General features: G+C 43.1%; 1 protein-coding gene across 1 annotated transcript in view; it reads left to right on the plus strand.

The window, feature by feature from the left end:
• Positions 1–2,016: 2,016 nt before the first annotated feature.
• The window catches only part of ide (insulin-degrading enzyme), a 121,306-nt gene continuing 110,898 nt past the window's right edge, over positions 2,017–12,424 (plus strand). Inside the window, exons 1-2 of the mRNA XM_060841923.1 lie at positions 2,017–2,204; positions 11,980–12,164. Of these exons, the coding sequence (XP_060697906.1) occupies positions 12,005–12,164 (160 nt within the window). The 5' untranslated portion in view covers positions 2,017–2,204; positions 11,980–12,004. The remainder of the gene's footprint in view (positions 2,205–11,979; positions 12,165–12,424) is intronic.

Genomic DNA, 12,424 nt, shown 5'->3' on the forward strand with positions numbered 1-12,424 from the left:
AGTAATAGTCCTTTTTACTGTTATTTCTATTGGATGATTTCACATTTATTAATGTTGTATTCCATTTGCCAGACCTTTGCCCACACACTTAAACCATTTATGTCCCTTTGCAAAGTTTCACAGTCCTCTACACACCTTTCTCTGCCACTCATCTTAGTATCATCCACAAACTTTGACAAACTACACATGGTCCCCAACTCCAAATCATCTATGTAAATTGTGAATAATTGCGGTCCTCACAATGATCCCTGAAGCACACCACTAGATTAGATTACTTACAGTGTGGAAACAGGCCCTTCGGCCCAACAAGTCAACACCGACCTGCCGAAGCACAACCCACCCATACCCCTACATTTACCCCTTACCTAACACTACGGGCAATTTAGCATAGCCAATTCACCTGACCCGCACATCTTTGGACTGTGGGAGGAAACCGGAGCACCCGGAGGAAACCCACGCAGACACGGGGAGAACGTGCAAACTCCACACAGTCAGTCGCCTGAGTCGGGAATTGAACCCGGGTCTCTGGTGCTGTGAGGCAGCAGTGCTAACCACTGCGCCACCGTGCCGCCCAATCACTAGTTGGTGATTGCCAACCAGAATAGCACTCATTTATTCCCTATCATTGCTTTCTGTTGGTTAACCAATCTTCTACCCATGCTAATACATTGCCCGTAACACCTTGCATCTTTATCTTATGCAGCAGCCTTGTTGAATGCCTTTTGGAAATTTAGATACATCATATCTACTGGGTCCCCATTATCCACCATGTTCGTAATATCTTCATAGAATACCAATAGATTAGCTTAGTTAAGCATGATCTGCCCTTCATGAACCCATGTTGCATCTGCCCAATGGGACATTTTCTATCTAGATGCCTTGCTATTTCTTTAGACTCAAACATTTTCCCACTACAGAAGTTAAGCTAACCAGTCTGTAATTTCCCCATCATTTGTTTACCTCCCTTTTTAAACAGTGGCATCGCATTTGCTGTTTTCCAATCTGCTGGAACTATCCCAGAGTCCTGGAAGTTTGGAAAATTACCACAATTGCACTTGCTATTTCTCTTCCCCCATCTCTTTTAGAACGCTGGGATGCATCCCATCAGGGCCGGGGGACTAGTCTACCCTTAGCTCCATTAGCTTGCCCAATACGCCCTTTTTTGTGATAATGATTAGTTTGAAGTCCTCACCTCCCTTCATCTTATTTAATTACTGGCATGTTATTCATGCCCTCCATTGTGAAGACCAACACAAAATACCTATTAAATGCCTTGGCCATTTCCTCATGTCCCATTACTAAATCCCTCCTCTAAAGCGCCAATGTTTACTTTAGCCAGTCTTTCCTTTTTATATATTTATAGAAACTTTTGCCATCTTTATACTCTGACCAATTTTTTTCTCAATCTATCTTTTCTTTATTATAGCTCGTTTTGTGGTTTTCTGTTGACCTTTAAAGCTTAAACCAATCTTCTAGATATACTCTGCGACTGACCTCCATGTTAAAAAAAGACTAAAATTTAGTGTCTATCAAGCCAGGTTTTACTGTGACATCTGACTTGTTCAGTATTACCATCAGGTAGGAAATATAATTTAAATAACCGAGTGCAACTTTTGAGATAAGTACTGGACAATTCACCAAAGTTTTCACAGTAAGTCCGGCAGGTTTCAGACAAACCAAAAGTGTAGGATTTCACTATGCAGCCCCGGTATGGTTGCACGCTTTTCAGCATTCACTGCAAAATCCAGACTATTTGAATTTCGAAACATTGGGACACAGCGACCGTGGTATCAAGGATCCGAATGGACGGCAACATATGCCCGAAGCTGTAATCGGCCCATCTGATGAGCTGGTATCCATAGTGTGTGGTTGGAAGAGGCATCAGTGTGAAACTCTTGCAGCAGTGATATGTTGTTATTTCTGGTGACCTTAATTCTAAGAATGAAACAAAGATTCTCCGGTGATGACATCAGCAACGAGCCGCATATAAGGCGGTGATATCAGCTGGATTGTGATGTCACACACGGTGAGGGGCGATATTACCGGTTATTATCGCAGGTGCTTACGGTTCAGCGGCCGCTCCCTGAGCCCTCGGCGGCGAGCCCGAGCCGCCATCCTCCGTCCGCGGACACTCGCGGAGCCGCCAACCGAGTGACAGCCGCTCCGGAGTACCCGGCCTTTGGAAACACGCTGACAGGGTTGAAGTGAGTACGATCCCGGCGCCTCGGAGCGTGCAGAGTTTGAGGAGAGACCCCGCGCCCGCCCCCGTGCCGGCTCTATCCCCGGGAGCGGTTCTCCAACACCCCCCCCTCGGTTGGAGCGGGGCGGACATGCGGGGCGTGGGGCGCCTGCTGCGGCTCTGCTATTCCCGGCGCCAGCGGTAAGTCCGGGGGCCCGTGTGGAGTGAGAGCGCGGCGCCGGCTGAAGGGGGTAATGGATGGCCGGCCTCGCGCTCGGCCCTCTTCGCCCAAAACCAGCGGCCCGGCGCTGCTCGACGGCTAGGCCCGGGCTGGGATAGGTCGAGGCCTGTGGCCGCGCCACGAGGTGCCGAGTCATGTCTCGGGGTGAAGGTCATTCTGTTGTGTGCAATAGTTGGGCATCTCCCGGTGGGGTAAAGAGACACTTGGTAACACACGGCTCTGGGTATTTGGGCGATAAACGGAGCCAGTTTGGAGCTGGCTGCGGGTTGCCCTTCCGGGAGAGTACCGAGGATTGCAAACTTCTGAATTGAGTGCAACATGTTTTAGCAGGCATTCAGTAGAAATGAGTTTTTGGTTAGAAGTCCATTTCAAATTGTGTGCTGGAGAATCGTGTACATTCCACTGCACCCTGTGTAGTTGTACATTTTCACTATCTGATGCAAAATCCACCAGAGAAAGGATTAGTTGGAAGATGGAACAGGATATTTTAGTGAACTGCATTTAGTAGGCATCCAACATCGGCATCTCCAAATCATGTTTTAGTAGCACCGTTCCCCGGGCCAGAGAGTGCTCGGGGATGGGCACTTCTCTCCAGAGTTACACCTACCATCTAACTTATTTAAACAGTATGCTTTTAGATGGATTCTAACAATTATTTTTTTCAGTGATTCGCTCCCTGAGATTAGTCAACCTCTCCTCCATTCAATCATGCACTTCACTGTGGTCGCAACAAGATTCAGTCGAAACTGTAATATTTGAATGTTTTGAAGAAACAGGACTAAGTTTTGAGAGGTCTGTCCAATTTTAAATAAGATTACAACACAGGCCATCTAGAACATCTGCTTCATGAGAACGATCCATAACTCTTGCTGAAGCAATACAATAGCCTTGAAGCCTCCCCTTCGCTTCACTTTTTATTTTGTGTTGCTTTAACTTTGATTTCACTACTCTCTTTGGCAAAGTATCAGCTACAACAATACATTTATTTTTAATATCACTTATTAATATTTCCTTATTGCTGACTAGTGCTAGATTCAGCTATCAATTCACACCACATCCTTTTTTCTGAGCATCTGTTTGTCATATGCTATGAAAGTTATCTAAGAAAACTATGAATAAATCATTTTATTAGTGTCTTTTTATCACAAATTTTAAGAGGATTCAGTCTTTTTTTGCCTCCAGTTTTCTGAACAGTCTGATTTGAAAGATCTCAAACTATTTTACCAGCAGATGCCAGGCTGAGTGATTTGCCTTGGCTGTGAATGTTTCTGTTTCTTAATCTGCTGTACTACTACAGAGGAATTGGCATGTTGATAAGAATTGAATCCAGGTTCCCTAATGGACAGATACAGTTTTATTCAGAATCGTGTACATTCCACTGCACCCTGTGTAGTTGTACATTTTCACAATCTGATGCAAGATCCACCAGAGAAAGGATTAGTTGAAAGATGGAACAGGATATTTTAGTGAACTGCATTTAGAGTCATAGAGATGTACAGCACGGAAACAGACCCTTCGGTCCAACTCTTTCATGCCGACCAGAAATCCCAACCCAATCTCGTCACACCTGCCAGCTCCTGGCCCATATACCTCCAAACCCTTCCTATTCATATACCCATCCAGATACCTTTTTAAACGTTGCAATTGTACTTCCTCTGGCAGCTCATTCTATACACGTACCACCCTCTGTGTGAGAAAGTTGCCTCTTAGTCTCTTTTTATATCTTTCCCCTCTCACCCTAAACCTATGCTATCTCGTTCTGGAGTCCCTGACCCCAGGGAAAAGACTTTGTATATTTGTCTTATCCATGCCCCTCATGATTTTATAAACCTCTATAAGGTCACTCCCTCAGCCTCCGACGCTCCAGGGAAAACAGCCCCAGCCTATTCAGCCTTTCCCTATAGCTCAAATCCTTCAACCCTAGCAACATCCTTGTAAATCTTTTCTGAACCCTTTCAAGTTTCACAACATCTTTCTGATAGGAAGGAGACCAGAATTGCACACAATATGCCAACAGTGGCCTAACCAATGTCCCGTGCAGCTGCAACATGACCTCCCAACTCTTGTACTCGGGTAAGTGGAGTTGAAATGCCCATCAGCCATGATTGAATGGCGGAGTGGACTCGATGGGCTGAATGGCCTAACTTCCACTCCTATGTCTTATGGTCTTACTCGGTACTCTGACCGATTTAAAGGAAAGCATGCCAAACGCCGCCTTCACTATCCTATCAACCTGTGACTCCACTTTCAAGGAGCTATGAACCTGCACTCCAAGGTCTCTTTATTCAGCAACACTCCCTAGGACCTTACCATTAAGTGTATAATCCTACTAAGATTTGCTTTCCCAAAATGCAGCACTTCATATTTACCTAGATTAAATTCCTTCTGCCACTTCTTAGCCCATTGGCCCATCTGATCAATATCCTGTTGTAATCTGAGGTAACCCTCTTTGCTGTCCACTACATCTCCAATTTTGGTGTCATCTGCAAACTTACTAACTGTACCTCTTATGCTCACATTCAAATCGTTTAGATAAAAGATTTAAAAAATAGTAGATCCAACACCGATCCCTGTGGCACTCCGCTGGTCACAGGCCTCCAGTCTGAAAAACAACCCTCCACCATCACCCTCTGTCTTCTACCTTTGAGCCAGTTCTGTATCCAAATGGCTAGTTCTCCCTGTATTCCATGAGGCCTAACCTTGCTAATCAGTCTCCCATGGGGAACCTTGTCGAATGCCTTACTGAAGTCCATGTAGATTGCATCTACTGCTCTGCCCTCATCAATCCTCTTTGTTACTTCTTCATAAAACTCAATCAAGTTTGTGAGACATGATTTCCCGCGCACAAAGCCATGTTGATTAGGGATAATCAGTCCTTGCCTTTCCAAATACATGTCCATCCTATCCCTCAGGATTACCTCCAACAACTTGCCCACCACTGAAGTCAGGCTCACTGGTCTATAGTTCCCTGGCTTGTTCTTACCACCTTTCTTAAAAGTGGCACCACATTAGCCAACCTCCAGTTTTCCGGCACCTCACCTGGTGACTATCGATGATACAAGTATCTCAGCAAGAGGCCCAGCAATCACGTCTCTAACTTCCCACAGAGTTCTAGGGTACCCCTGATCAGTTCCTGGGGATTTATCCACTTTTATGCATTTCAATCATCCAGCACTTCCTCCTCTACAGTATGGACATTTTTCGAGATGTCACCATCTGTTTCCCTACATTCTATATCTTCCATATCCACAGTAAATACTAATGCAAAATACTCGTTTAGTATCTGCCCCTTCTCCTGCGGCTCCACACAAAGGCCGCCTTGCTGATCTTTGAGGGACCCTATTCTCTCCCTAGTTACCCTTTTGTCCTTAAATGTAATTGGAAAATCCCTTTGGATTCTCCTTAACTCTATTTGCCAAAGCTATCTCATGTCCCCTTTTTGCCCTCCTAATTTCTCTCTTAAGTCTACTCCTACTATCTTCTAAGGATTAGCTCGACCTATCCTGTCTATACCTGACATATGCTTCCTTCTTTTTCTTAACCAAACCCTCAATTTCTTTAGTCATCCAGCATTCCCTATACCTCCCAGCATTTTCTTTCATCCTATCAGGAATATACTTTCTCTGAACACTCATTGTTTCATTTCTGAAGGCTTCCCATTTTCCAGCTGTCCCTTTTACCTGCAAACATCTGCGCCCAATCAGCTTTTGAAAGTTCTTGCCTAATACTGTCAAAATTGGCCTTTCTCCAATTTAGAATGTCAACATTTTGATCTGGTCTGTCTTTTTCCACCATTATCTTAAAGCTAACAGAATTGTGGAGGCTAGCCCCAAAATGCTCCCTAACTGACACCTGCCTTATTTCCCTAGAGTAGATAGAGTTTTGCACCTTCTCTAGTAGATACATGCACATAGTGAATCAGAAAATGTTCTTGTATACACTTAACAAACTCTTCTCCATCTAAACCCTAACACTATGGCAGTCCCAGCCTATGTTTAGAAAGTTAAAATCCCCTACCATAACCACCCTATTATTCTTACAGATAGCTAAGATCTCCTTTACAAATTTGTTTCTCAATTTCCCTCTGACTATTAGGGGGTCTATAATACAAATATCTGCGCATATCCTCCCTCAGCACAGATGTAATGCTATCCCTTTATCAAAAATGCCACTCCCCCCTCCTCTCGCCTCCCTTTCTATCCTTGTAGCATTTGTATCCTGAAACTTTAAGCTGCCAGTCCTGTCCATCCCTGAGCCATATTTCTGTAATTGCTATGCTGTCCCAGTCACATGTTCCTAACCATGCCCTGAGTTCATCTGCCTTCCCTGTTCGGCCCCTTGCATTGAAATAAATGCATGTTAAATTTATCAGTTCTATTTTGTTCTGTGCTTTGTCCCTGGCTGCCCTGACTGTTTGACTAGCCTTTGTTCTCAACTGTACCAGTCTCAGTTTGAAATCTTTCCTCAATATCTCCCTGGGTTCCCCCTCTTTTCCACACTCCCCACCCACTAATTTAAATCCTCCTGCGCAGCTCTAGAAAATTTCCCTGCCTGTATATTAGTCCCCTTCCAATTTAGGTGAAATCCGTCCTCCTTGTTCAGGTCACTTCTACTCCCAAAACAGGTTCCAATGATCCAAAAATATGAATCTTTCACCGTACACCAGCTCCTCAGCCATGCATTCATCTGCTCTATTCTCCTATTCCTGCCCTCACTAGCTTGTGCACCGGAAGTAATCCAGATATTACTACTGTCGAGGACCTCCTTTTTTTTTTAAATTCCTGCTTAAATCTCTAACTTCCCTTTTGAATCTCAACCTTTTCCCTTCCTGAATAGTTAGTTCCAATGTGTACAATGATCTCCTGCTGGTCCCTCTCCCCCTTGAGAACATCCTTGATCCTGGCACCAGGGAAGCAACACACCATTCTGATTTTTCGGTGCTGGCCACAGAAACGTCTGGCTGTACCTTGGATTAGAGTCCCCTAACACAACTGATTGCTTGGGACCCGACGTACCTCTCATTACATTAGAGCCTGTCTCAATATCAGAAACTTGGCTGTTCGTGCTACGTACCCCTAAGTGTCCATCTGTCCCTACACTTTCCAAAACAGAATACTTGTTTGAAATAGGGATATCCATAGAAGACACCTGCACTGCCTACCTACCTCTCTTACCTTTCCTGGAGTTAACCCATCAGAAACACATCCTGAGACAGAAGGAGCGAGGAAAAAGGAAACTTAAGAAAACTCCAAGCCCCAGAGAAGAGGCATTGTATCAGAGGAGAGGGATGGCACGGTGGCTCAGTGGTTAGCACTGCAGCCTCACAGCGCCAGGGACCCGGGTTCAGTTCCTGCCTCTGGCAACTGCACGTTCTCCCTGTTTCTGCATGGGTTTCCTCCCACAGTCCAAAGATGTGCAGGTGAGGAGAATTGGTCATGCTAAATTGATCAGTGTGTTGGTTGGATTAGTCATGGGTAAATGCAGGAGAATGGGTGGGTTTTTCTTCGGAGTGTCGGTGTGGACTTGTTGGGCCAAAGGGCCTGTTGCCACAGTGTAGGGAATCTAATGTGTAAAAAAAAGAATCAATTAACTGAATATTCAATTATCTGAATTAAATAGTGCCTGCCCAACTTGCTCGGATAATTGAGGTTCCTCTGTACACTTGAGCTATAATTTTTTACAGAGTCAATATACTTCAGATTCCAGTATCTCCAGTAATTTGCTCCTGCCTCATAATGATGTACAATATATACAAATGCCACAGCGTTGACATCGGGAGCTATTTCAACCTTGTACCAGCAGTAAACTTGTGCGTTGTTCAAGTTGAACTTGTTTGAATATTTGAATCGCAAGTTGCCACCAACTTTTTTTTTGAATTAAGTGTACGACCCATATAATGTTTTAGTTTTATAATTTCACTTTGCTGTACATATAGAAAATGATTATCCTGACTGGTCTTTTAGATTCATTTTAAAATAAAACTTATTGCTGTGGTTCAAGAAGAGATTATGCCACTGCCTTCTCGAGGGCTGGGCAACTACTGTCTGCTTTGGCATTGGTATCTGTTCTCAGCTACTATTTGTTGTACAGAATCAATTTTAAGTGCAGATGGAAATTGAAAATAAAAATAAAAATTGATCAATTCAGGAAAAAACTGACCTGAGTCTTCTCTCCACCTGAGCAATCCTTTTGGAATCTTCCTGAGGTCTGCTGCGAAACTATCTCTATCAACAACATGACCAGTTTTTCTATCATGTAAAGACATTTTAATCATGTCCTCTAGATTTAAGCCCCAATCATTGATATAAACCACAAGAGGTAAGGAACCTAACACTAACCCTCACAGGGGGATTGGGGGGAACCTTGAATAAGAACACCTGTGACCAGCACACTTTGCATCCTACCACTGATCCAATTTTGGATCATTGGATCTCATGGGCTTTTACTTTCTGACTAGTTTGTCAAGTGGAAAAGGAACATTGGAACAGGAGTAGGCCATTCAGCCTGTTGAGCCAACTTCACCATTTGGTACAATGATGGCTGATTAGACGCTTCAATACCTTTAACCCACTTTACTCTCATAACCCTTTACACCATTGATAATCAAAAAAATTCTCAAACTCTACTTTAAATATACACACTTAAGTTTCCATGGTAAATTCCAAAGATTCACCACCCTCAGTGAACAGAATTCTCCTCCTATTGGTCCTAATTGATATCCCTCTTATTTTTAAATAGTGCCCCCTCCCCAATCCTGTCTATCCTTTTTAAGTAATTTCTAGGCTTCAATGGGAATCGCTTCTCATTCTTAGAAACTCTAGCTAATATGGACGAGTTCACGAAAGCTTTTCGGACAGTCTAGGAGTAAGTCTGAACTGTTGTTGCACACTTTCTCTCTGGCAAAAGTAACTTTTTTTGAGGTAAGGAGACCAAAACTGTACAAGTTACACCTGGTGTGGTCTAACCAAGCTCTTATGCAACTGAAGCAAGACTTCATTACTCCTGTCGTGAATGTGCTTGCAAAAAAAAACTAACATTCAAAAGTCTTCTAATAGCTTACTATACCTGAATGGTAACACCCAGTGATCCACTGAAAAAGACAGTCCAGTCCCTTCTCATGTTTACACTTTCCAACTTCTCTCTTTGAGAAATGTTATGCACATCTGTTCCTTCTATCTCACATTTTTCCATATTATATTTCATCTGCCTTGTTCTTGCCTAATCACCTAAGCCTGTCCAAATTCCCCCAAGAAACATTTTCCATCTTCCTCAGCACAGACTTCTGCTTAGCTTTTATATCATCTGCAAATTTGGAAATATTATATTGGTCCACAAGATCGAATTATTGAGATACAGGCAGTTACTGGGTTGTGAATGGATTCTGTTCTGGAGTCTGTTTGCAAGTCTTTGTCTCCAAATTGAAACACATTGGAAAGTGTAAGCACAGGAAATGTTTGTGTGTGGGTCTTTTAAAAACTAAATCAAGCATGGGATCATATTAATAAATACTAACATTTGTAAGTCTGATGTTGATTAAATCAGGGACGACCTGTATATTAATAAAGCTGGGTCTGAACTAATGATTCTTGTAATACCCTATGAATCGCATTGTGCAAACTTGAGAATGACCCATTTATTTCTGCTCTGTCCCTGTATATTAGCAAATTGTTTAATCAGTGCTAGTACATTACCTGGTGTACTGTGTATTTTAATTTTTCTGACCAATCTTGTGGGAGTTCTTGTCCAAAGTCTTCTGCAAAATCCGAATATATTCCATTGATTCCTCTTGACAATTTTGTTAATAACATCTTCATAGAGTCAGAGATCTACAGCACAGCAAAATGCACTTTGACCTCATCGATCTGCACTGGTCAAAAACAACCACCATCTATTCTAATCCCATTTTCCAGCACTTGGCCCATAGTCTTGTATGCCTTGGTGTCATAGTATACGTTTAACTTGCTCTTAAATGTTGTGAGGATTGCAGCATCTACCACCCTTTTTGGCAGAGTTCCAGATTCCAGTCATTGGAATCTGGTGAAAACCAAATCCTCACATCTCCAAACCTCCAGCCCCTTCCCTTTTAATGATATGTCTCCTAGTCATTGATTCCTCCTGCATGGAAAAAGGTTTCTTCCTGTCTTTGTCCCCTCGTAATTTTACACATCTCAGTTAAGTTCCCCCCCCAAGCCTTCTCTGCTGCAAGAGAAACAGCCCTATTTTCGTAGAATCCCTACAATGGTGAAACAGGCCATTCAGCCCAACAAGTCCACACCCTCCCTCTGAAGAGTAACCTACCCGGACCCATTCCCCTACTCTACTCTACCCTGACTAATGCACCTAATCTACACATCGCTGATCACTCTGGGCAATTTAGCATGGCCAATTCACTTAACCTGCACATCTTTGGATTGTGGGAGGATGCCCACATAGACAAGGAGAGAATTTGCAAATGCCGCAAAGATAGTCGCCTGAGGCTGGATCAAACTCTAGTCCCTGGCACTGAGGTAGCAGTGCTAACCAATGAGCCACCATTCTGCCCTATTCTAGCTAACCTCTCTTAACTAAAACTCTAATATTTTGGAAAACTAATTTTGAATTTAAATAGGTTAGTTGTGAGGGTATGAAAGTGGACCCAGTGAAAGTGAGCTTGCAAGGACATCCAAGGACTTTTTCATCGAGGCAAAAGTATTTTTATAGTTTTGTTTGAGGTGCAAGTCTCAATGATAAATGTTATTGCAACTAGTACCATTCTGACTTGATGTTCATGCAACTGTTGTTGCAGTAGTGCAATGTGTTAAGAAACCTCACTTTTTTCCTTTCCTAGCCCGTGGCTCAGATCTTCCCAAAGTGAGAATCAAGATTCTCAGTGGGGGCAGAAGCTGAAAGTTTAGGTTTGTGAGCTCCAAGGAAGTGATGAATGCCATGGAGCTGTCTGATTGACCTAACAGCTGCGCTCCCACAGTAGCAGACAAGCCCCTTCAACATTTCCAGTCCTCCTCTGCCTCCACTGCTGCTGCGGCCTCCTACAAATACATCCCCACTTTTTACTGAGGGATCTTGACGATGACTATCAAGCCTTGAAGTGAGATTATATTGGGGCAAAGTTTGGGAAATGCAGCTGATGGATGATGTGCCGCACTAGCAAAGACTATACCTGACTGGGAATCAGTCTGGGATCTTAAGTATCAACCCACATATTGCTTTTACAGGGAAGTATTGGGAGAGTTTGTCTTGTTTGACCAAACATTTTCTTACTCAAGCACTTTGAAAACTCACTGGTTGTCCCTTTAATTGTTGCATTTGTGAGCAATTTCTTGCTTGACATTGCTGCAATAATGAAAGATCAGTGTACAATTTGATATTTGTCTCTGTCATTTCAGATGGCTTTCTTAGATCAAAAGAGCATTTGCATCCAATAACCTGTCTACAGATGACAGCACTTTCAATTTGAGATGCTATTCAGAAGTTCTACTTATGTTTACGTTTCCACCAATCGCTTACTTGAAGCAGGAATGTAGCTATATGTTATATTTACTAAAATGTCTTCCATTTGCAGCCTGCAGCCAACAAGAAACCTGAGAATGAATAACCCTTCCATCAAGAGAATAGTGACCAATGTTATCAAATCTCCTGAGGATAAACGTGAATATCGTGGATTGGAACTCTGTAATGACATTCGTGTGTTACTCATTCATGATCCCACTACTGACAAGTCTTCTGCAGCCCTGGATGTTCACATTGGTACTAATATCAGTTAAAATATTAATGGTTCTTCTGTGTGCCTTTGTTTACCAAAAGCACATTTCACAAAGTGATCGTTACTGCTTACACAGTGGTTCAGCGGTTAGCACTGCTGCCTGCCTGTGCCAGCGACCTGGGTTTAATTCCAGCCTTGCAGCGGTCTGTGTTAAGTTTGCATGATCTTCCCATATCTGCATGGGTTTTCTGTCAGGTGTTACATTTTCCACCCACAGTCCAAGGATATGCAGGTTAGGTGGATT

The sequence above is a fragment of the Hemiscyllium ocellatum genome, chromosome 22, assembly GCF_020745735.1.
Source record: "Hemiscyllium ocellatum isolate sHemOce1 chromosome 22, sHemOce1.pat.X.cur, whole genome shotgun sequence".
Classification (NCBI taxonomy): domain Eukaryota; kingdom Metazoa; phylum Chordata; class Chondrichthyes; order Orectolobiformes; family Hemiscylliidae; genus Hemiscyllium; species Hemiscyllium ocellatum.